Source organism: Schistocerca piceifrons, chromosome 8 (genome assembly GCF_021461385.2).
Source record: "Schistocerca piceifrons isolate TAMUIC-IGC-003096 chromosome 8, iqSchPice1.1, whole genome shotgun sequence".
In the NCBI taxonomy this organism is placed as follows: Eukaryota; Metazoa; Arthropoda; class Insecta; order Orthoptera; family Acrididae; genus Schistocerca; species Schistocerca piceifrons.
The window spans coordinates 427,004,911-427,031,595 of record NC_060145.1 but is presented as its reverse complement, the minus strand read 5'-3'; the positions used below and the strand labels follow the sequence as shown (position 1 = coordinate 427,031,595).

General features: G+C 38.5%; 1 protein-coding gene across 1 annotated transcript in view; it reads left to right on the top strand.

Moving 5' to 3' along the window:
* Window positions 1–26,685, top strand: part of LOC124712418 (tetratricopeptide repeat protein 28) — a 131,749-nt gene that overhangs the window by 83,260 nt on the left and 21,804 nt on the right. Inside the window, exons 20-23 of the mRNA XM_047242712.1 lie at window positions 807–1,034; window positions 13,604–13,773; window positions 17,268–17,459; window positions 23,566–23,832. Coding sequence (XP_047098668.1) covers window positions 807–1,034; window positions 13,604–13,773; window positions 17,268–17,459; window positions 23,566–23,832 — 857 coding nt within the window. The remainder of the gene's footprint in view (window positions 1–806; window positions 1,035–13,603; window positions 13,774–17,267; window positions 17,460–23,565; window positions 23,833–26,685) is intronic.

Here is a 26,685-nt window from a genome sequence, read left to right as displayed (position 1 = left end):
GAACGTCCAATTAGCTGACAGTGGACATAGCCTGCAGCAGACATTTTCTTGTGTCAGGCTGCTGGTAGCGAGGTACACCATAGGTTCATCCCTTTAGCTGGCCAGGCAGGCAGGACGCTTGGCCCTAGCAGATGTGAAAGAGCTAAAGGAGACAAAGGCTGATTTCTTTCACTGGCCATTGTCTAATCCAATATTTTACTTGTTTTCTGTTTGCACTGTTATCACTAGGATATTAAAAACTAATTCCTTCTTTTTGTAAGTTATAAAATCCCAATTTTATTGAGTATGCCATCAGTAATTTTCTTTGGAGAAAATGTGTCAGTTTTACAGTTGTAGTTTTTAGGTAATTACCATAATAAATATAAAACATGATACACAGTCACCACTTTTGCTGCCTTTTGACCTGTGAATTTTTTTCTAAACCACTTAAAGGTCTGACAAACATATACATTTATCTTTCCATGTGCAATAAACAACTGATATAGTGGCTGAACTTCCTGAACCAGAATTAGACCAAATTAGTGGTTTTTCATATAAATTCCTTATTCAGTAATCTTGAAGCCTTATGTAGAATAAACATTACTCTTTGTTTATCATCACAGTAATGTTATATCTCAGATCCATTATAAATAATGGAAACTATTCTTTACATACCTAGTATAATAGGCTATGTTATATTAGTACAGAATGTTATTACTAGGTAATATTTTATACTTCTTGGGAATTGTGGTCCTTACCTTTCCTAATCTCTTAGTGTAACCGATGTATGCAGGAAATAACATTTCTGGCACAAACGACATTCACAGGCAGCAAAGGCCGTCGTGAACTGTTGCTGGTGCTCGAAGGTGAACTGTATTTGGTTCCATTCCCCGTTCTGAAGCCAGCCACAGAGGGGCCATGTGAATACTTGTGCGAGAGGTTCAGCCTGCTCGTAGTGCCATCACTCTCATCACTCCGTGCGTCCCAGCGGTCCTCCAGGGCACTCACAGCCAGCAAGGCCAGTCCGGCTGGTTCAACAGTCACTGCTGCACCTGGTGAGAGAGAAGAGTGACATTTGCCCAAAGACACATTGAGAAAATACTACTAATTTCACAAAAATAAGTAAAGACAACTACTCAGTTGCAGATGACTGATTTGCGGCACTTAGAAATGCCTTTGCATTTTGTTTTGGGGCTACTGATCTTTTTCTGGTGTAATTCCACACAGAACTATGAAGATACCTAAATGTGCACATCTGCAGCCAAGGTAAAACTGACTGTTGTCTTTCCTTATTTTTGTTCATTGTTTCCATTGTAGAATTTCTGTTATTGTAGTACTTTGTTTTTATGTATTTATTTTCACTATAGAAACCTAGTTTCCACTTCAAAGTTGTTAAATTCATAAAGTTTATAATCTGCATTTCAAACAGTTTTCAGTCCAGTCAGGTTAACTGTTTAGTGTATCTTTCAGTGAAACAAAGATATTTTGTATAACAGAAAAGGTTCAGTTGTCTTGGTGTAAAGTAGTAAGGGCCCTTTTCGTTTTCAAATTATTGGACACTTTCATAAGGATACTTTTCCACCAACACTGAACATAAGCACATGATCTTATCACCCTTCAAAGATAAAAGATTTGTTTTGACATTGTAATTTGATTACATGTATATTTTTGTGAGAAACATGCAAATTGTTATTACTGGAGTTCATAGTAGAATAACTGATTACTGATAGCTGCAGTATGCTTGAATATCTGCGAAGAGATAGTGTAGTTGCATTTTGTGGTGCATGTAGATACGATTTTCTTCTTTGATACCAATCTGAAGGTTATATAAAATTACCCACAACTGAGACTGCATCCTTCATCAAACAAAAACTCACTGTTAAAGAACAAATTTAAGTGTGAATGCTCAGTTGATGAAATACAGAGGAGCCCACAAAAATCAGTGTGAAGGTTCAGTCAGTGAATTGGCCCCTTAGGGCCCATGCACCTAAGTACAACCTGTGGTGCCAGGATACATTCAATCTTGCTTCCTGTCACATGGCCAGCATAGAGAAGAGGTTTGTGGGGCAAGCTGATAGTCACAAGTAGTGTGGCAGCCCTTGCATGTCAGTTTAAGAAACCTGGCTGCCCATGTAGCTCAGTTGTAATGGAGACTGAATAAGTGTCAAATTGGACACAGGATAGAAAAATATGGAAAAGGAAATGGAAGAAAGGTTGTGTCCAAGCATTAACAATGAAAAGTCATCATGCAAAAGCACTTGGGATGGAAAAGCACTAAGTGATAGTAGCTGGGGTGCAAGGTGGTCATGCAAATGCATGTAGCAGAAGGAAATCATCGTGTGGAACCACATGGGAGGGAAAAATGTTGAGCACAAGCACTTGGGAAGGAAATTGATGATGCAAAAGCAGCGGTAAGATAATGTTGTGCGAAAGCACTGAAGGGGGAGTGTGTTGAGCAGAAGCACATGGGGTAAAATATTGTTGAGTAGAACCACATTGGACCAAAACTTGTTATGCAGTAACACTCAAGATAAACATCGGGTGTGTGGGAACACTTGGGAGAAATTAGGACATTGGGTGCTTAAATTAGGCATAGATAGGGAAATTGTATGACATGTCCAAGGATGAGGCACCAAAAGGAGCAAAAATTGGGGATTGTGGAGTAGGAAGGGGCTGGGAAAGAAGGCACAGTGAAGGATGTGTTTGGAAACGGGTTGAGGAAAGACCACATGATAGGGTCAAAGTAGATGAAGAAATTGATACTGCACCCAGAGTTGGAAATGGCAGTAGTGTAGGCCTGTGGTGGCAGACTTTGGTGGGGCTATGGGGACAGCTTCGGGAAGAGTCTGGTGTTTCGGTGATGCTGTCCACAGGGCCCTACATTGTGCAAGAAGCAGGAGGCATTGTCAGTGGTGGCCGGATGTGATCAGCCCAGGTGGCACCCAGGGTACGTCAACTAGTTACCTCAGAGTCGTGAAGATACTGGCCCCCAATGCAGGTGCTGCACCCAAAACCAGAAACTGTAGGAAAGGCAGGGAGGGAGCAACCTTGAGGGCAACTCCAACATTATGGAGCTATACATCAGGAAGTCCAGAAGGCACTGTTACATCTGCCAGTATTCACTCAGTAAAGAGCAGATAGGAGGTTGCTCCACTGCATTAGACATGCTGTAGCAGGTTTAAGATAAACTGTCTCAAAATATCAGGATCCAAATGTATCAGGCTCAAACACTGAAGACTGGTGACAAAAGCCTGTGTACAACAAAAGATCTGAAGTCACACAAATGAGAAGAGGCACACACAGAAACATCCACTGTATGTGAAGGAAGTTCGTGCAAAGTGAAGTTTCACAAAGTCCAAATCACCAACTGTAATGGGAGAAGAAACCGAAAGGTGGTGCAAGAACTACAAAACAACCAAAGGAGATGAAAGCACACACAAAACACTGTCTACCTGGGCTAGAAGCACACATGTAAGCACTGATTTGGAAGAAAAGCAAACAAATCACCGAACAGAAAAGGGTCCAGATAAAAAATGAACACGAAATTTATTTGAAGTAAGAGAACACAATGTTCCTTCTTGAAAGCAAGTCTTAAAACAACCACAAACAAAATAGTCTTGTGGTTCAAATGCAAAACATTGCTTCAGACAGAAGGCCTGGTAATGCAGAAAGAAAGAGTTTTGACTTAAAGTTCTTAGCCCACCTTCATCTTCATCTACATCTACATGGATAGTCTGCAAATCACATTTAAGTGCCTGGCAGAGGGTTCATCGAACTACCTTCACAATTCTCTATTATTCCAATCTTGTATAGCGCGTGGAAAGAATGAACACGTATATCTTTCCGTACAAGCTCTGATTTCCCTTATTTTATCGTGGTGATCATTCCTCCCTATGTAGGTCAGTGTCAACAAAATATTTTCAAATTCAGAGGAGAAAGTTTATGATTGGAATTTCGTGAAAAGATTCCGTCGCAACGAAAAACACCTTTCTTTTAATGATGTCCAGCCCAAATCCTGAATAATTTCTGTGACACTCTCTCCCATATTTCACGATAATACAAAACGTGCTGCCGTTCTCTGAACTTTTTCGATGTACTCCGTCAGGATCCCACACTACGCAGCAGTATTCTAAAAGAGGACAGACAAGCATAGTGTAGGCAGTCTCCTAAGTAGGTCTGTTACATTTTCTATGTGTCCTGCCAATAAAATGCAGTCTTTGGTTAACCTTCCCCACAACACTTTCTATGTGTTCCTTCCAATTTAAGTTGTTCATAATTGTAATACCTAGGTATTTAGTTGAATTTATGGCTTTTAGATTAGACTGATCTATCATGTAACCAAAGTTTAACAAGTTCCTTTTAGCACTCATGCGGATGACCTCACATTTTTCGTTATTTAGGGTCAACTGCCACTTTTCACACCATTCACATATCTTTTCTAAATTGTTTTGCAGTTTGTTTTGATCTTCTGATGCCTTGTGCAGAATCAAAATCTGAGTTTTAAAATATAGATCCCAGTCCACTTCCATATAGATACAAAGTCCAAAAGGAACTAGATTGAATCACAAGTTCACTATGACACAGTTTCCAAGTTGTGAAGCCAAAGTAAAGGCAGAACTAGACATATTACAAGTCCACAAATTAGTAAGTCTGACAAAGACACTTTTTAATGACAAACACAGAAAATTACAAGTCTACAGATTGGTCACAACATTGGGGTGATGTCTTCTTCAGCAAGGCCACGTTGCAGGTTCTGAGACACAAAGGTAGGCTCAGATAGCAATGATGGCACAGCAGTGGCTCTGGAGTGTGTTCCTAATTGAAGAAATGCATAAGAATTTGGCTCCTGATCCAGGAAGCCCACCAAAATAAACTGGCCTCTCAGGACATGTGTGACAGCTGAAGAACAACTCTCAATGCCAAGGTACATTCAGTCTTGCTTCCTGTCATGTGGCTGGTGTGGGAAAGAGGTTCGTGGAACACGTGACCTCTTCTGGTGCCTTGGTCACTGTCTTGTGGCTGCATGTACGGTGACAGCCCTCCTGTGTTGGTTGCAAGAAAGGTGGCTGCCCACATAACTCGGATGTAATGTGGTTTGCACGCAGAGTAGACATTAGCCTACTGCAGTCAACATTTTCAGTTACTAATGTCAGTAGTGAGAAAGATTATTTGGAACTATTCAGACAATTTGTACTCTTTATTCCCTATTAGTTAATAATGTGCTGTTTTGTGAGACATAAAATGAAATATAGAATACATAAAACTATAGAGACAAGAGACAAGCAAGACAGTGCACATTTCTTTAATGCTTAGGTCCTAGCATTTTTTTCTCTCTAATATTGCTACAGCTTTACACGGCATTATTTCTTTTCTGTGAAAGAATCTATTACCTCATCAAAGTTCGTAAAATGCTATGCTACATGAAAAATCGAAATGTTGCCATCTAATACTGAAAAAGCTGTTAATACAGTTAGTACCCAAAACTGGTGTGATTTCTCCATCTGATTACATCTATTTTGTCACTGTCTGCTAGATGAAACTAAATAGGCCTGTCTAATATTGCAGCAATTGTAACACACACCAAATAAACGAAACTGTTTTGGCACAAATGGTCATTTTTATTGCACGACAGAATGTAATTCATGAAGTACCAGTATGAAATGCCTATTAGGCCTACTAAAAACAAGAAGCCTTATGTTAGGAATAGTTTCACATTTCATTCATATGCTCCAGCTTCTCAAGCATGAGATCAGAAAGAAGTAATAGTAGTACGAAATGTTTGTATAAATTTGGAATTGTCATATTCTTCCATAATTTGTGTGGTGTCCCAATTTCTTCTCTTTCCTCATCCTAACAAACAATATTGTCATCACTAATTCTGTAACTATTCCTGCCAGTGACAAGACTCATTCTCTAGTTGACTTCACTAAGCCTGCCACAATCACTGGTTTAGTTATCCTGTGTTTATTCCCCGGTTAGGAGTTATTACGCGTTCATACACTGCATTCCCTGTGCTACTCCCGGCTGCTAGCCAGGGACTGTACAACTGGCCATTACTAGTGTAGCGATCTGGCCAAAACTTTTCTGTCAAAATTTCATCTTCTTGGATACACCGAGAAGATAATACATAATTTTTCTTATCTGTTATTCCTGTGTGTCTTTTATTTCCACTCTGGTAGTCTGAATCTATGGATTTCACTAGTAATTATAACAAAGTTGATAATTTGCAAACAGTCAACCCCATAACAAACAGTGTTTGGCATTCACCCATTCGGCTTTATTCTGCTCAGATCATATAGCCTCATCCTCTTCTGTCTACAGGAAAGTTTATTTCTAGATGTGATTGGGATTCCTCTTGCAGAGACATCACATACACTATGCACGCATAGAAAAATCAACTTATGATTAATTCAGAAATCAACTTAGAATGTGTTCAAAAATGTTAAACAATCTATAGGGGTGCATTTCAAAATTATATGAATAATCAATAGACCAACATGCGCAGGATACTAGACGCTCCAGAATAAACTTGGCTCCCACCCCCCCACCCCGTCCTTGAAATTGCCAGGGCAGACACCCCAGTTGCACTCCCCCACCCCCACTCGTCAGCTCCTAGATCCAAGTGTGTTCAGCATGCATGAGTCTGGCAGCTTGGGCACACCAGCAAAATTTTTCTAGGTAGCACTGGCTGCTTGCTGCTACTGCTTATACAGCTAACAACCACACTTCTGTAGCCAGAAGCGGGAGAAGGTACTACTCATGCATGACTCAACTGCACATACACATGAGCCTGCTCGCAACTGCTCGAACAATCTAATATAAACATGAGGCCCACGAGAAAGACAGGCCGCTGCACATACGTCACAAGGATAGGCCTGAGCTCCTGCACTCGCTCACTCAACTCAGCAGACTAAATGCATTTCTAAACCTGCTAACTCGTGGTTAGGTGTTCGTGTGCTAACGAGAATTACATCTTGAAATGATGCTTCATGCAGCTGATAATCATAATGGCACAATTTTAATTTTATTGTACCACAGTACAGCCGTAACAAATTATTTGTAGGCCTATGGTCTTCCGATTGTTGGAGGGCTAATAAACAGTTAGACTTCATAACGGTGGATTCTAGAAAAGTTGCAATTCTTGTTTGTACCTTAGTTACGAGTTAAGAGGTGTTGAAACACAGTGTGTCTGCTCAGCTGAGTGAGCGAGAGAACTCAGGCCTACTTTCGTGACGTACGCACCATGGCCTCTCTTTCTCATGGTACTCGATGTAAACATTTGTGACGTCACGCTCATCGGAGGCAATTTGTTGTTATGAAGCATTGCGTAGACTTCCTAAAGTGTTTGACACATTTTGCTGTTGGCTTGTATCAGCACTGTGTTTTGTTGTTGTATGTAGCGCATTACCTTTTCAACTGAAGTTTTATTTTCATTTTTTCCTCTTGTTCATGTGTTGTTGCTGGAGTATTATTCTGCAGTAGCGGGATACAGTAATATCCTCTGTTAGAGTATCAGTTCTTACCAACCAAAATTACAAAAACAATGAAAAATTCCTGGAATTCTAAAAAAAATCCCACATTTTTCCAGGTTTTCTCCTGGATGAAAAAACTCCCTGGTTTTTCTCGGATCTCCCAGTTGTCCCGGGTCATATGCCCCTTGTTTATTTCTTGATTTGTTCTCCTCGGTGTCGATGTAATGGCTGCTCGAGACCAAAAATTGGGCCCTTATACATCCTCACAATAATAGGCCCTGGAACTAAACATTGTTCGAAGTTTAATTTACAGAAATTACAATTAAAACTTAACCCAATAAATCAATGAAAACATCAAAAAATTGGTTCTTTAAACAGTTTCTTCTACTACAAGGATCAAGCCAAATTATTTGTTTAAATCATGAAATTAACATAATTAGTTATGCAAACAATGCTTTTGAAAAACTGTTAATTACTTTGGAATTAATGAATGGCTAGTTTTGCTAACATGTTTCTGACTAGAGCCAAATACACTCCTGGAAATGGAAAAAAGAACACATTGGCACCGGTGTGTCAGACCCACCATACTTGCTCCGGACACTGCGAGAGGGCTGTACAAGCAATGATCACACGCACGGCACAGCGGACACACCAGGAACCGCGGTGTTGGCCGTCGAATGGCGCTAGCTGCGCAGCATTTGTGCACCGCCGCCGTCAGTGTCAGCCAGTTTGCCGTGGCATACGGAGCTCCATCGCAGTCTTTAACACTGGTAGCATGCCGCGACAGCGTGGACGTGAACCGTATGTGCAGTTGACGGACTTTGAGCGAGGGCGTATAGTGGGCATGCGGGAGGCCGGGTGAATGTATCGCCGAATTGCTCAACACGTGGGGCGTGGGGTCTCCACAGTACATCGATGTTGTCGCCAGTGGTCGGTGGAAGGTGCACGTGCCCGTCGACCTGGGACCGGACCGCAGCGACGCACGGATGCACGCCAAGACCGTAGGATCCTACGCAATGCCGTAGGGGACCGCACCGCCACTTCCCAGCAAATTAGGGACACTGTTGCTCCTGGGGTATCGGCGAGGACCATTCGCAACCGTCTCCATGAAGCTGGGCTACGGTCCCGCACACCGTTAGGCCGTCTTCCGCTCACGCCCCAACATCGTGCAGCCCGCCTCCAGTGGTGTCGCGACAGGCGTGAATGGAGGGACGAATGGAGACGTGTCGTCTTCAGCGATGAGAGTCGCTTCTGCCTTGGTGCCAATGATGGTCGTATGTGTGTTTGGCGCCGTGCAGGTGAGCGCCACAATCAGGACTGCATACCAACGAGGCACACAGGGCCAACACCCGGCATCATGGTGTGGGGAGCGATCTCCTACACTGGCCGTACACCACTGGTGATCGTCGAGGGGACACTGAATAGTGCACGGTACATCCAAACTGTCATCGAACCCATCGTTCTACCATTCCTAGACCGCCAAGAGAACTTGCTGTTGCAACAGGACAATGCACGTCCGTATGTATCCCGTGCCACCCAACGTGCTCTAGAAGGTGTAAGTCAACTACCCTGGCCAGCAAGATCTCCGGATCTGTCCCCCATTGAGCATGTTTGGGACTGGATGAAGCGTCGTCTCACGCGGTCTGCACGTCCAGCACGAACGCTGGTCCAACTGAGGCGCCAGGTGGAAATGGCATGGCTAGCCGTTCCACAGGACTACATCCAGCATCTCTACGATTGTCTCCATGGGAGAATAGCAGCCTGCATTGCTGCGAAAGGTGGATATACACTGTACTAGTGCCGGCATTGTGCATGCTCTGTTGCCTGTGTCTATGTGCCTGTGGTTCTGTCAGTGTGATCATGTGATGTATCTGACCCCAGGAATGTGTAAATAAAGTTTCCCCTTCCTGGGACAATGAATTCACGGTGTTCTTATTTCAATTTCCAGGAGTGTAGATACTTCAAGATAACTAGCATTTCATGTACCAAATGTTTATAATTAGTACAGAATTTATATTTGTTTATAAGTCAACAATAGAACTTAAGTTACGAAACAATTATGGATTTCTCCCTATAACAAAACATACTAACTAGGAATAGTCGACATAAATTAGAAAATCAATTATATCCATAAAACTAAGCACAAATTAATGATATGGTTATAATCGAGGGAAACATTCCACATAGGAAAAATATATCTAAAAACAAAGATGATGTGACTTACCAAATGAAAGTGCTGGCAGGTCGACAGACACACAAACAAACACAAACATACACACAAAATTCAAGCTTTTGCAACAAACTGTTGCCTCATCAGGAAAGAGGGAAGGAGAGGGAAAGACGAAAGGATGTGGGTTTTAAGGGAGAGGGTAAGGAGTCATTCCAATCCCGGGAGCGGAAAGACTTACCTTAGGGGGAAAAAAGGACGGGTATACACTCACACACACACATATCCATCCACACATATACAGACACAAGCAGACATATTGAAAAAAGGACAGGTATACACTCACACACACACATATCCATCCACACATATACAGACACAAGCAGACATATTGAAATATGTCTGCTTGTGTCTGTATATGTGTGGATGGATATGTGTGTGTGTGCGAGTGTATACCCGTCCTCTTTTCCCCCTAAGGTAAGTCTTTCCGCTCCCGGGATTGGAATGACTCCTTACCCTCTCCCTTAAAACCCACATCCTTTCGTCTTTCCCTCTCCTTCCCTCTTTCCTGATGAGGCAACAGTTTGTTGCGAAAGCTTGAATTTTGTGTGTATGTTTGTGTTTGTTTGTGTGTCTGTTGACCTGCCAGCACTTTCATTTGGTAAGTCACATCATCTTTGTTTTTAGATATAAACTAAGCACAAAATTAGATCTGGTGTTACATTCTTTAAAACTGAGGGCCAGTCTTTCTCTTTTATGAAAATACCGATTACACTCACATATGTTAATGGTAATTAGTTAAAATTGAAAACACGAATTTAAGTAGGCAGATGGCAAAACAAGAGAGGAAGTAAAAATATCCCAGCTTGCTTCGTCACATCACCCCCTCGTTGGATTGACCAGACAGATATTGCAAATAGCTAACTGGGAAAGTCAGTGACCACAAGTGACCCCAGAAATTGAGTTTAAAATCCACACACAGAAAATTTTACATACAAAATCTTATCAAAAACTACAGTACATATATTTGTTTAAATTTATACTTATAAGAACTGGCCATATGAAAATCCCCATACAAAGCATTTACATACAGTGTATTGCCCATTTGCACAAAATATCCACAAGTTATACTTTTAACAAAAATTAAGGCATGTTCATCATAAGTGATTTCCTTTTTGGGTAAGTGAAGATTACATTTATAGATACATATCATTTGATACAAGTCCTGTCTTGCTTCAAATAATAAATCCTCCTGGGTTGCAATAGACAGAAAATTTCACTTTCTCAATGTTTAGTATTTTTCACAAGCAGTTTCACACTTTTAATGAGCTTTTTTACATTTTCTCACAAAGTTGTCCACACCTCAACGGGTCCAAGTGGCAGTTATTAAGGAAATGCACTGCTATCGGTTCCCTTGGAGGTGGTTCTCCTCCACCACAGTACATGAAACAATTAGAAAAAATACCCTATTTTAGTACACTTACTTTTACTTCTAACTTAAGTATAGGAAAAAAATTGTTCAACACAGTGGCAAATAGTAGTCATTACATCATAAATAAATACATTACATAGTCCTCTTAACATCACAATAATTATTATTAAAATTGACTATAGTATGAAAGGGGTGGACTAGAAAAAATTTTAAATCAAGTGCACATTACATTTCAATACATTACTCCAAGTCATAACTGTCCAAAACTGGTTAAACTTGAAAGATTTGGGTCTCTCTTCCATTTGCAAAATAGCAAAAACTCAAGATGTGCAGTAGCATAGATTTATTAATCATTACATTATGAAAAAAGAATAGAGTCAGTATCAAATAACTTAATTACCACTCAAATCAAAATTATGGGGATGGAAGTTGTACCAAATCATTGCCCCATTTCTCTACTCAACTCTGAGCACTACTCTCATTCCACCAGAAAATTAAATCCTCACAAAATCACACCAAATTTTTGACCTCTCAGAACTACTCACATCAGACTAGCACCACTGTTACCAGTTAATCAGCAAAATTACTGTTCTTCATGCCAGTATTACTACTTTAAGCTCATAATTCCTCAGAACACAAATAGAAGTTTTCAGATAATCTATAGATCCAATAATACAGCATTATATGACTTGTAACCCATTAAAAGAGTGCTCTTTTGGTTAAACACTCATTCCCAACTGCAGTGTCATGAATTGCACAATATAAACAGTACCCAATGTTGCCTAATTCACAATTAGATCATCATTACAGTTGCACCTCATTTGTTTGTATACATTTCTCTTTTTCATTACTCAAGCATGTCGGTCAGCTCCATTATTTTACTTACATTTCTTACCTTGTTAACTAGAGGAGTGCATTCTCAAAAAATACCCTACTGCAGAGACAGGCTCTGTAACCATTAAGACCGTAACGTTATTCATTGTTTTATTATTTTGTTATTGTATCATTATCTAATAAATAAACACCTGCCCTACTTATCAAATGCAAAATTGACTCTACTGAAAAACACTCCACAGTAACAGATCCTTATGCTAAGGCAAACTTAACTTACTTTACCGATCAGACAAAATTATCACTCAGAAAAACTATTATTTCACTGTATTCCATCAAATTGCTTGAGATTCTGGTCTGAAGGGAAATATACATACAAATCTTACTTATTCTTTCCACACACATTACAATGTTTAAAGTTGTAATTCCTTAATGTTAGAAGAGGCTGTACCATGACACACTTCTACAGGTAGATAGTTATTTCTATATACCGATTGCACCGAACACAAACACTTCTATTATACCACAATTAATATTAAGATCTCATATTTAAGATGGTTTTTGCTGCATATTGCCTCTGCTGCTGCACCAATGAGCTGATTACTTCAGATGTTAATCATCCACCACACATGTTGACACCTTTCATTTTCTGTTTACCTTACCACTTTGTTTGGCCAAAATTCTTTAATCATGGTACCACTTTATTTTCTCCCATATGCTTATGATTAAATTATTTATCACTAACACAACATAATATATATAAATAATATTGGAGAAACCTTTTCTAAAATATTCTTATACTAAAGTATCCTACTACGCAAAATTACATGAAAGTAGAAGATAGTGTTTCTGATTTACATATAAACTACAAATAGTATAGGAGAAGAGTGTGACTGCCTCAGGAAATGTGCAAAATGACTCAGACAGCTGGGGTAAGCATTATCGCCACATAAATTTTTGTTTACAACAGAATATAGCTGGTTTTTTCCTTCTTCTTGGCTGGCTCATTATCTTTATCATCAGAAAAGTCTTCAACATTACAGAATAGACCTTCTTTGTCTACTTTGTCAGAATGAATGAGGTCATTGTCTGTAATAAGCATCTTTTGTCCTAACATTTTGGTGGTAGACAGATAAAGTTTTTTCTCCTATCACCACTGCATCTGCAGAAATTGTTCCCAATTATTCTGTGTCAATAAGATCCACTTCTTGAAGAAGACCATCACAGTACACAGACAGAACTTTTAACTGATGTTTTGCAATTGCATTAAACATTGAATTGGGAGTCACCTCCATTTTTGCAGTAAAAATGTAAATTTTATGATTTTTTTTTTTTTAAATTGCAAATACACTTTCTTGCTACCTCCCCACTATGCAAGTTAGCTGCCAAACCGGGCCTGTCTCTGTGTCTGCAGGATGAAGCATTCAGGTGCAAAGCAGTTTTGGGTTCCTTACCCAATTACAGGTATAAGGGGTCTCATAAATCACGACAGGTTTACATTTTCAGGAAAACTTTTGCTAATTTATGTATCTGTCCTAATGGACTACTATAAGTGTACAAAGTTTGAAGTAAATCCGTGATCTGAATGTTGTGGCCTCCTCTTGTCAGCTGTGAAGAAACTGGCGATTCCCTCATATTTTCTAGCAGTTACTTTTATCTCGTTTGATTTTAAGTTTCCAGCAGCTTTTTCTGGATGAGTTCTCATATGCCACTGTGTTACAGGTATGGACCAGACACAGCAGAGCACCAACATGTCAGCACTGGTGGTGGGAAATCCAAGACTTCCTGGCTCAGTCACTGAGCAGTGGGGTTGGAGTGACATTCCGTATGCTGAGCAGGAAGCTGCCATGGTGGCGGAGATGTTACAGGCAAAGGCTTTGGTTGGGGCACAGGTATACTCTTGATTTCTAGCAAACTTTTAGTTTAACAGCATTAGTAATAATTTTCAGAAATGACAAATATGTGCTGTGTGACACTTTTATTTTTGCTGTAAAATATTATAAAAGGAATTTTGTTTAATCTCAGTTCCTGAGAGACTCAAACCGTTATATAGGATAGCTATGAGGTGTATATGAAAATTAAGCTCACTTCAGCTACACTATGTCATCAAAAGTATTTGGACACCCCCAGAAACATACATTTTTCATATTAGGTGCATTGTGCTGCCACCTACTGCCAGGTATTCCATGTCAGCAACCTCAGTAGTCATTAGACATCGTGAGAGAGCAGAATGGGGCACTCCGGGGAACTCACGGATTTCGAACATGTTCAGGTGATCTGGGTGTCACATGCGTCATACTTCTGTACGTGAGATTTCCACACTCCTAAACACCCCTAGGTCCACTTTTTCCCATGTGATAGTAAAGTGGAAACGTGAAGGGACACATACAGGCCGAACTTATCTGTTGACTGACAGAGACCTCCGACAGTTGAAGAGGTTTGTAATGTGTGATAGGCAGACATCTGCCCAGACCATCACACAGGAATTCCAAACTGCATCAGGATCCACTGCAAGTACTATGACAGTTAGGCGGGAGGTGAGAAAACTTGGATTTCATGGTCAAGCGACTGCTCATAAGCCACACATCAAGCCGGTAAATACCAAACAATGCCTCACTTGGTGTAAGGAGCGTAAACATTGGGTGATTGAACAGTGGAAAAGTGTTGTGTGGAGTGATGTATCACGTAACACAATGTGGCGATCCGATGGCAAGGTGTGGGTATGGCCAATGCCGGTTAATGTTATCTGCCAGCGCTTGTAGTGCCAACAGTAAAATTCAGAGGCAGTGGTGTTATGGTGTGGTCATGTTTTTCATGGAGGGGGCTTGCACCTCTTATTGTTTTGATGGCACTATCACAGCACAGGCCTACATTGATGTTTTAAGCACCGTATTGCTTCCCACTGTTAAATAGAAATTCAGGGATGGCAACTGCATCTCAACACGATTGAGCACCTGTTCATAATGCACGGCCTGTGGCAGAGTGGTTACTCAACAATAACATCCCTATGATAGACACAGAGTCCTGATATGAATCCTATAGAACACCTTTGGGATGTTTTGGAATGCCAACTTCATGCCAGGCCTCACCGACTGACATCGATACCTGTCCTCAGTGCAGCACTCCATGAAGAATGAGCTGCCATTCCCCAAGAAACCTTCCAGCACCTGATTGAATATATGCCTGTGAGAGTGGAAGCTGTCTTCAAGATTAAGGGTGGGTCAACACTGTATTGAATTCCAGCATTACTGATGGAGGGTGCCACGAACTTGTAAGTCATTTTCAGCCAGGTGTCCAGATACTTTTGATCCCATAGTGTATAAATAAAATACCAGAATAGTTTAAGTAATTTTATAAAAAAACTAATAAAATCACATGTTTGTATAATCACCATTCAGATTTAAATACTTGTCATATTTCTTTATGAGTTAACAAATTGCCTTTGAATGAAATTTGGCCACCCGCAGTTTTGGAACCAAATGAAAACCATGACTTATTACTTTCAGTACAGTACAAATTTTGCAATGAATGTCAACAGTTTTGAGAGTCATCAGAAACAGGATGTGTTGCAGATCAAATTGCCCATTTTGATCTAAATGTTGTGCATCTTTTGATGAAAGGCATTTTGTATTAATTACACTGTTTTGCAGTTCTCCCTGTCTTTCTTCTTTTTTCTTCTTAACATTGGAGAGACAACCCAATTATTCTGAGATTGTAAGATTATATATCCTATCTTCATCTGTTATTTTCATAAATGTGATTATTTCATTTGAGTTGTTAGTGTATTTGAAGTAAAAGAATCCCCAGAACAACTCTTCAACAAAATAACTATGAAAGAACCATTTTTTCAACCAAGCAGAAGCAAACTAATAATACACCCACTCCCAGAAGTGCTTTCAGAATCAAAGGCTATATCAGTCAGCAAAAGAGGAAAAAGCTGTGAAGAATCTTAATTATTAAAGAATCAGGTAACTGTGCTTCCTGGGTCAAGGGAGAGACATTTGGAAAGGATATGAGAGAGTTAATACTTTCTTGATATACTGTTACTGTTGTATTGTACTGGACTTATACATAAGGCAGTATCTCTGTAGATTCAGAAGAAAAACACATGGATGGAATTAGTATTTCAATTTATAAATAAAATAAAGAGACTGGAGTCTATATGAAGAATAAAAAAAGAACTGGTGTAACATAATGGAAATATGGCACATTATGTATTATGTTGGTTTTCTTTAAGCAGCTTATGATTCAGTTGTCCAAATTTCCATGAATGTTCTTTTCTAGTGAACCACCCTTCTCTTACTAGTTGAAAAAGAATTATAGCTCATTGTATTCAATGATGACATATTAGTTGGAAGAAAGGCCTTGGTCCGGTGTTCACTGGTAATGACACTGGAAAGAATGACATATATATTTACTGGCGAGTGTCATCAACCGCCATAACTGAGATAGTTGAAGTATGTTATTGTAGTGGCAATTGCTGTGCCAGTAACCAGCTTGATCTCTGATAATAGCACAAACTTTCATAATCAGTGTTTGGCTGGGAGAGAGATGATACTGGCGTCTTACTGTTTGTGGCTAACAGACTGTTTGTCAGTGCCCTGTGTTATGTTATGAATCTCTCTACAGTCTCTCGTGGGATGAGGACAGATAGCACTGTAGGTGGTAAGCTGTCTGCCATGTGGTGGCCTTAAACATAATGGACACTCTTTGTGTTATACAGGAAGAGCAGTCTGTGTGCTAGCAATAGCCTTCACATAATCCAACCCCGTCCCCCATCTCTTCATCATCCCCTCTATAGAAATATAACTACCCTCTATTGAGGCCCCATTAGCCACCTGCACTACACAGATAATTTAAGACACTTGATACAGGAGCTGCTGAGAAAGGTGCAAGTGGGCAATGACACACACAGGAGTATTATTTTCTCTTGCCATATACCATTATTTGTTTGTTGACATATGATTTTTTCTTTTAAATGGGATTTTGCTTTAAACATAACATGAAACAAAGTCCGGATACTTTTTAAGTAAATACACAAAATTATTTTTCAATATTTTTTATCACAGTTAATAGAGCACATTTTCAACATAATTTTGTATTGTATAATTATATTTTGTGTGTGTGTGTTGCATTAACTGGCAGTGAGTCTCATTGGTTCATCAGCTGTAAGTGTGTTGTATGTGTTTCAGACTTATTAGTACTGTTGAGCAGGATGTACACATGTTTTCAATTGAATATTTGTGAATTTTTACAGCAAGAAACAAGAATTATCAATATCTTTGTTTAATGATGCTAATACAGAGACAATATATCCACACATGGAGCTTTTTGAGTATACAGTCTCTATGCCAAATAAAGATGAAATTAATTAATTATTTTACAGGCTAGCAAGGAAGCAGTATTACGACAGATCGGTGAAGCTGAATGTGTACATCTGGCTACGCATGTGTCCTGGAAGTTGTCAGCTATTGTACTCTCTCCAGGAGATGTGGTTGACTCACAACAGCCAAAGAGGTACTTTGCCACTGCAGGATCTGATCCTGGACATGAGCAGGGAGATGAAGAGGGATCAGAGGTATTGACTAGTTTACTACTTTTACGGAAGTCATCTCTAGCCACTTAGTATTGCAGGAGTCTAATTCGCAATTATAAAAAGGTGTTATTGACTGTTTGTTAGTTATGCTTTATGTGAAAATTGTGGTTCATTTTGGATAAAAGAAATGTTACATTTAAGTGGAAGTTGATGATTTATGACACTTAGTTCTTTCACAGGAAAATGTCAAAAATGCATTGTTAGAACCTTTACAATATCAATAATATTTATTTGTGTACTCTAGAGATCACTGGGTGTGCGTGCCTTGGATGATTTTGTTATTATATAGATCATATATTCTATTTATCAAACATAAATAAGTAGCCAGCTTATAATGTTACTTCACTTTTTCTTTTAGAAACTAATAATCTCAATGAAACATGAAAGCAACTTATGAATGTTGTGACATACAAAAGTACAAGCAAATATAAATTATATATTGGCCTGTACAATGACACCTTTCCAGATAATTTCAAAACTTCTTGTTATCACCATGTGTCCATTAATATTGTAGTTGTGAACCAGGTTCCCTCCAGACATTTTGATTTAAACTTTTCAGTCAAACGTTAGATGTTCTGCAACACAAAGCCTTGGGTAATTGCTTTCCTTATGTTAGCAAAGTTCAAAAATATCATTTAATTTTATTGCAATGAAGAACAAGAAAAGACCTTAGACTACTTTTAAAAAATCTGCGCTCTCTCGCTTTCTCCCTCCCTCTCTCTCTCTCTTTCTCTCTCTCTTACACTCAAATATCAGGTGTCATCCCATGCATATTATTCGTGAAGGAAAATCCTAGTGACCTCCGATTTTGAAGCTAAAGGTAAATGACCTTTTTTTGGTACACAACATTTAAAACAATGAAAATTTACTATTTTGGTAGCCCATGTGCATTAAAGACATGCAGCTATACTCTGCAAACTACTGTGAAGAGCATGGCAGAGGGTATGTCCCATTGTACCAATCATTAGCAGTTTCTTCTGTTTCATTCACGTATTCAGATCACGTACAACACTAAGTGCATTTCAGTTCAGACTGACGTGATTGAAGGATTCTTCATTTTAATGAATGTTTCTCTGTTTGTCCCATATGCATTCATATGCCATTAATTTTACAATTGGTTCATGAGTTGTTGCAAGAAATGTGTGTATTTAATATATTTTAGCAGCAGTTCATGTGGTTTCGGTGTGCGAATGTGAGCACAAGACATAATTGAATTGAATTATATGCAAATAGTAACATTTCAGTTCTGTTTGATGTAACAAGTGGTGTTGATTTTGAAATTCCAATTGCTGACTGACATTAGCCAGTAGATATAATGTTTTCTTTTCTTTTTCAAAGTGAATTTGTAATAGTCATCACAAAGCATCAATTTCACTGTGAAATCAGTTATGCCACCCAAAAGACAAGTGACTGGTCAATGTAAATGATATGCATGAAAGAAAATGTTAGAAACAGATGAACAATGGGAAGTAAGACTTGAAATCATTCAAATACACACTGCTCAAACCCATTCATGTAAAAAAGATGAACAATGGGAATCAAGACTGGAAATGACTTGAATACACAATGCTCAAGCCTGTTCATCTGGAACAGTCAAGCAATAGGAAGTAAGACTGTATACCATTTGAGTATGTACTGATAAGTTCGGATGAACATTGCAAACTGATTTACAGCTTGCTGCATTCCAGTACAATGATAATATTTTCATTACATGCAGTCTTCATCCAAGTGTGTGTAGTGGAAAAATGGATGAAGTATCCATGTATTGTAGTGCTCTCAAATTTAAGAATGAAAACCAGGTATGTGCCAGAATTATATTCGATACATGAGCCATTCAGCCATTCGTATCAAGTGACACAAGCCAGTCGAAACATTTCTAGACAAACATATGCAAGTACAACTCATTTTTCCAAATGACATTGCTCAGTGCAACAAATATTGTGCTTGAATAATACACAACAACATTCAAAGTGCAAGGGCAAACTTATCATTGTGCAAGACCGGTTCTACCACTGCTGAATACAGATCACAAATATCTTTAAATTTATTTCTTGAGAAAACGTTGATGAACAGTTTAGGCAGCATTATTGATTCAATATGAAAACGAAAAAACAAAAAAAAACAAAAATGGAAAAAATTGTGTTGGATCTCAAACTTTATTCAATGAACATGATAGATTAATTCGATTATTCAGAACTGTCCCAGAACAAATAGCAGCTGATGATTGAACAAAGTAGTAGTTAGAACAGACAAAACACCTGTCAGCTAACATGAAAGACAGGACATGCACCAACAATTGATCAAGTGATGATCATTATAACTGGTGAAGAATTTAACTTGTGATATAATTTTTCATCATAGAAGTGGCGAGTTCGAGTCTCAGAAACACATCACTCACACTGTAGATTGCGGTATCCAGTTTTAATTTGGCAAGGAATGGTGGATATCATTTCGAAATCAAATTGAGAAGTCTGCAAACAGATGAGAGGAAATAAATACTGTGTGCATATCGACTGATGATTTATAAAAACACTGAAAACCTTATCTTGAGATCTTGACAATTGTTCCATCCATCAATACACTGTCAATATATATGTGAAAATTGAAACTGAACAACTCCAGACTTATTTGAAGTTATCACCAGAAACATGATTCATGGTCCATGTTGCGTATTTAACAAAAGTTCACCATGAATCTGATGTGAAATGTATATCATGATACACAAGAGTTGTATTGCTGAGACGTATACTGGCAATGGCAGACATCAACTGTATCATTGATGAGCAACTGAAGATGGTGGCAGATCATCACTTGAAAGTATGAAGTAATGATGCTGAAGTCGATAATTGTTGGATTGTATCATGTTCATGATTATTCATGAAAACGTACAACAAAGCACACATCACTATTGAGCGCTGTAGTGTGATGAAATTGCAAATATGTCAACAAAGGAATGATATGGTGACTTTTAGAGTGGGAAATGCAACAGAATCTAGCAGTGTAATTGACCAGTATCAACTGGGATATTACATCATTAGCAGCAATGAAGCAGTATGGTGTTGTTTGTTTGTTAGGTTTTTTTTTTCAGTCTGTAAACAACATCTACCAGTTGTTCATTTGGCAGTGCACTTTGGAAATGGATGGTACATATACTTCACAATAGAAAATGTATGTGTGAGAGCATTGTACCCACCATCAACAATGTTAACTGCAATTTTCTCATTGTGCAGACATGATATGTTTCCTGGGATGCTACTTTACTCTGAAGTGCCAACATACTACACATAGAATGGATCAGCGAACAATGCCAAATTAATCTGCAAACAATGTTTTCAGTCATGATTTGCAATAAGAAACACACTTTGATGTCAAGAAATCGGGTACATTTGTTGAAATGAACCTTTTGAAACTGATCCCAGAACAGCACATAGCTTATGACAGGATTATGGGTTGTATTTCTAGATGCACCTGGAGATATAGGCAAAACTTTTCTCATTTTCCTTACTTTGGCAACTATACGATCATGATAAATTATTGCACAGGCTAGTGCATCATTTGGAATTGTGGTGACTCCTTTGGATAGTGGCAGACAGTGCATTCAGCACTGAAATTTCCATTGAATAGCCAGACCACAGACACACCAATAAGCAATCTCAACAAAAATTATGGAATGGCTAAAATACTGCTATAATGTCAACTCATTGTATGGGATGAATGTCCTATGGTGCTCAAAAAAGTATTGAAACCACTTCATCGTACCCTCAGATATTTGAGAGAATATGAAAAGTTCTTCTATGGCAAACTTCTTTTACTTTCTGGTGAGTTTCGACAAACATTACCAGCATAAGACTTTCAGTAGCCTTTGGTGAACTTAATGCATCTCTAAAATTGTCAGTTTTTTGACAACACATACAGAAATTAACTTTGAAGACCAGTATGCATGTATGAAGACCAGTATGCATGTACAACTACAACATGACACTCCATATCCCATAAAAATAATTTTGGATTTTGTGAATGGCAAAATAGCCATTGAACCCACATAATGCATTACATTGCAAACAAACTTCTCTAAAATCACAGCAACCACAGACAACTTGGTTCAAAAAGTGACTCCAAAAAATCACACAGAACTACAAAAAACATCAATGACTTAGTACACTTGCTGTATTAGCAGCCAAAAACAACTATGTTAATGCCATTCAGCATTCAGAATGAATTATCAGTGGGAGCAAAAATATATCAGTCTATCTATACATCAATGAATCAGGATTAAGTTGTCCATTATCCAGCTGAATTCTTGAATGTACTTGATTTGCCAGGCATTCTGCACAAGTTTTAGTATTGGAAATTGGGATGCATATCATTCTTCTTGGAAACATAAATCCACCACAACTTTGCAGTGGTACCAGGCTTTCAGTGAAAAAGACAATGAACAGTGCCACCAAAGTTAAAATTTTAAATTTACAGGAAAAGACGTACTGTTACTACACATCCCAATTCTGAAAAATATGTCATTTGAATTCAAATGATTGTAGCATTCAGAGTGACTTGCATTTGCAATGACAATCAACAATGCACAGGAACAATTACTACAAGTGTGGACTAAATTTGACAAATCCATGCTTCTCCCATGGTCAGCTGTAAGTGGTTTACTCAAGCATTGGAAAACATTGTGATTTATTCACATTTGCACCAGACGGAGACAAAAATTGTATATCCAAAAGCAGCAGAATTTAAATACAAACACTTTGTTTCTGTGGTTGGCATTGCAACACATGCTGGGTACTTGGCTAGTAGAAGTATAATTGTTAGTTGTCTCACACATAACATTGTCCATGTGTTCTCTTAATGGATAGTAGCTGCCCATATTATATTGTTTGGTGTTTTTTACCTGTAAGATGTAATTTTTTTAAATTAAAACTGAAAAGTCTGAGAAAATTAGATGCATCTTTCATATCAAAGTTTGTATGCTCCTGTGAGTTGGACTGACTTGATGTTCAGCTCTCTGTATTTGTAGAAATACTGTTAGTTGCTCTTTCTTCTTTGATGCTAAAAATATTAAGGAGAGACTATGTAAAACAGTAACATACTTAAATAACAATGAATTTAACAAGGCCAGTATACCATTTCCCCTCCCACATTTAGTTTTGTTTCAAATGGAAGATTTATAAGTCACCCTTGAACTCAGATTTGTTGTTGTTGTTTTTTTTTGCTATCCATTATGGAAATCCAGTATGCTTGGTAAGTATAAAGATTTGAATATAAGTGAAAAAAATATTTACAGCATTCATAAATGTAAAGACTTAGAAATGTTACTAAATTATTAGGTAATATTATATTTTGACAACTACTGAACTTGAATACATTATCTCACCACCACCCTAACAATGAAGTTTTTAATCTGGCCACTGATCTTTGATGAACTGTGTTTGATTCTCATCTGTAATAGGAGAGATATTTATATAGTAGTCCAATTATTGCCGAGGTTTCATTAATGTCTGTCCCTCCACTTCCAGCTTTATCAGAACAGTAAAGCTGCATTGCCAGTGCCATTTGGAACTATACAGTACACCTTATTGAAAGGGATGCTTATACTAGAAGCAGCTGTGGCCACATCTGCTAGCATACTTTAATGTTGTCGTAGAAGTTCCAGCTATCAGATATTCAACTTACAAAAAGGTGTTCCAATAACATTTCATTTTTAATATAGTCATTTCCTGGCATAATGACACAATCTCAACCAATAAATAATAGTGAAATGGTTTTATAGAGAATGAATGAGACCTTTTATAGACAAAGTAGTAGGAGGGAAGAAGGCACACTAAAAGAAAATAGTTACTTCTTTGTTATCAAACTTTCTTCCATTCTAAAAGCAAAAGGTTGTTTATATATGTAGACACACATTTCCAGTATTCCTTGGATGAGTGGCTGTCTTGATTGTCAGTTATTACCTTTGTTCCACCATCCAGAAAAGTCCATTATCACAATAAATGTTTAAGATGTCTGTAAAGACTATTAGCAACTAAGAGCAATACTGAAAAAACTGCATTGTCACAAAGCTTTTATCAAAAACCCAATGTGTCAGGTGTCGAGCACTACGGAGTTGCCGGCACCCAGCGAGTTCCTGCTCACGGCGGCAGACCTGCTGCAGCTGCGGCTGTCCGCCCGGCTGGTCGTGGTGAGCAGCAGCCACACGAGGGACCACCATGGCTGGGCAAGTGCTGACGGTGTGGTCGGCCTGACCAGGGCACTGCTCGCTGCCGGCGCTCAATGTGTCTTGGTCTCACTCTGGCCCGTGCCGGACACGGCAGCACGCCTCCTACTCAGAGCTTTCTACTCTGCCCTCTTGCAGGTATGCATTCCAAAAGATACTTTTGATCTAATGATTGTATACATGATAGAAATTATTATGTTAAATGTAATGATGTATTGTGAATAATTCACTTCCTATTGACTGTCACCATTTTTGTCAGTCCTGGATATGAATGAAATATGTAAATGTATGATTAACTACCAGAATGTGTTATTACCACATCCTAAGAGTCTTCATCCCCTTGGCTGCAATGTATAGGGTGGTCGAGAAGTCCTCCTGTCACCTTGTATCAAATGCTAATTGATTTTATTTGTTTTAGTGCAAGTATTTACTTACATATTAAGTGTTCAGTACATCTATATGTTCCCCCTCATGCTGTAAATATATTTCCATATTCTTCTTGACATATTTTTGAGCATGTCAGGTGTAGTAGTGTGAAATGCATGCTCAGCAGCATTGCGCAATTCTTCATTTGTAGCATAATGACATGCCTTAATGATGCCCCGTAACAAAGTACCAGGTATGGTGAGGTCAGGACTACTTGTTGGCCATTTCAAGGGTGCTGGTATTGCTGATGAACCATGACATACCCGCCATCCTGGAGATCATTCATTTAGGAACCATGCACTGTAAGAGCATAGTGAGGAGGTGCTCCATCTTGCTGCAGCCATAAGTGTTCTGGGAGGCCTGTTTCCTCAAGCTGAAGCATTAACCATGTTTGCGACATGTAAATAATTTGCACCATTCTGAGTCTCTTAAAAAAAGTATGGTCTAAGCAGATGTTGTGATGTCATCCTTGCCCATATCATTTGTGAGTGAGGTCCCTTTTTAACTCAACTGTGTGATGATGATTCTCTTTGGCTCAAACGACGAAATTTGTAGCATGTGACCTTGGCATGGTTCACTGCATTTGGAAATTGAGTTAACAAAGGTCTTTTTTCATGTGTTGCCCTTGGTATACCGAGTTCTGAAGCATGTTTATGTGCTAACTTCATAGGAGATTGTTAAATCAAAGCAGAGACTCTGGCTAATTTTTCTTCTTGTGCCTTCTTCCTTCCACTCCGTGGCATGTAATTAACACTGCCAAAAGTAAAAGCTCATCTTTCTCAATCCAGAAATGTTGCCTTCCATGTATCATTGTCAGCTGTGTGTGTTGTCATTCATGCACCCACACAGTTGTCATTAACTGCTCCTCAATAGTGTAACTATGACCACTCACATTTGCCACGGCTACAAATTAAAACTTGACTGCAACTGTGAAAACATGTAAACATGAATTCCAACGGATTCCAACAATCGATAGCAAGTAATATTGCTACCATCCTGAATAGTAACATTTTATACTAAACAGGGGTTACAGTGGTATGGGGACTTCTCACTCATACTGTACATTTATTTTTGGCAATTAGAGAGCAATTCATTTTGTGTAAGTGATATTTCCATATGTAAGTATTTTTTCCCATTTGCTTCTATAATCTTGCATGTGGACACATGTTCTTTGTTACACATATAGAGATTGTGGATAGAATTGTAGAACAGAAAAGCCCATTAATCTGGCATCCAACAGTCTGGAACATTCAGTAAGCCAGCATCACTTCATATATACTGAATATTTTGGACACATTTGGTAGAATTTAGTCACACTCAGCAATGGTTAACAAATTTAGAGTTCTCTACTGCCAGTAATAGCTTCAATCACATGTCAAATAGCATCTGCCATGCATGAGTTGTCTATAGCAACTAAAACATCCTGTTTTATTAAAGTGTAATCACAATCAGTGCTGTTCTATATCACAATTACAGTTGTGTTTCTTATTGTTGTGGGAATGTTTTCTAAACTTAGCAACTCTGAAAACAAAGTGGAAGTGAAACATAAACATGTTACGCTTACGACACAACAAAAGCTTGACATCATTAATCAGATTGAGAAAGGTATGAATAGAAATAAAGTTCTGGAAGAGTATAAAGTTGGATCTCCAACAATCTATGATATTAAAAAAATAAAGGCCAACCTTGAAAGTTTGCCTCATAGAGAGTTGCAGTACTGTGCCAAGCAGTCTGAAGGAAACCATGCAACTGGCACTATGACTATGGAAAAAATAAACAGTTCTGTGATGACTTGAGTTTATTAGAAACTGAATGCGTATTTGCTTATGATTGACTATGCTGATTTAAAACTCGTCATGGAATTTGGAAGCTTGATGTTGGTGGGGAATTATGATCAGCACATCAAAATGCATCTGAAGAATACAGAGAAACTTTTTGCAAGTTAAGCACCATATCTTACTTGCTACTTGCTAGTAAAATCTACAATGCCAATGAAGTGAGTGTACTTTGATGTTGTTTACCACGTTCAACTTTGGCAGGTAAAGATGACAAGTGCACCTAAGGTTGCTTTGACAGTTTTATTGTGGTCAAGTGCTTCAGGTGACCACATGCTGATTCCTTATGTTATTGGCAAGTAAAAAAAGACAAGGGATTTTAAAGACATTTTAATAAATCTTACTGTAATTTATGGAGCCCATTCCAGTGCATGGGTAACTTCAGAATTGTTAGAATTGGTTTTCCAACAATTTTGTACCTTCTGTAAGAAATAATTAAGGAAAAAAAGAAAAAAAAATTATTTGCCTGAACAGAGAAGGGTTGTGTTGCTAAATAGCTGCAGAGCTCACTCTCCAGCATCTGAATTGATCTCGGGGAATATATTCATCACGTATCTTCCAGCAAAAGTGACTTCTCTGGTTCAGGCAATGGATCAGGGAGTAAATAAAAATTATGGATTATTTACAGAGCTTCTTTTATTCAAGAGCCCATCAATCCAGACTGTTCATTGGTGGATTTTTTTTTTAAATCAACATTAAAAATGTTTTTGGAACCATTTTGGTGTGGAAT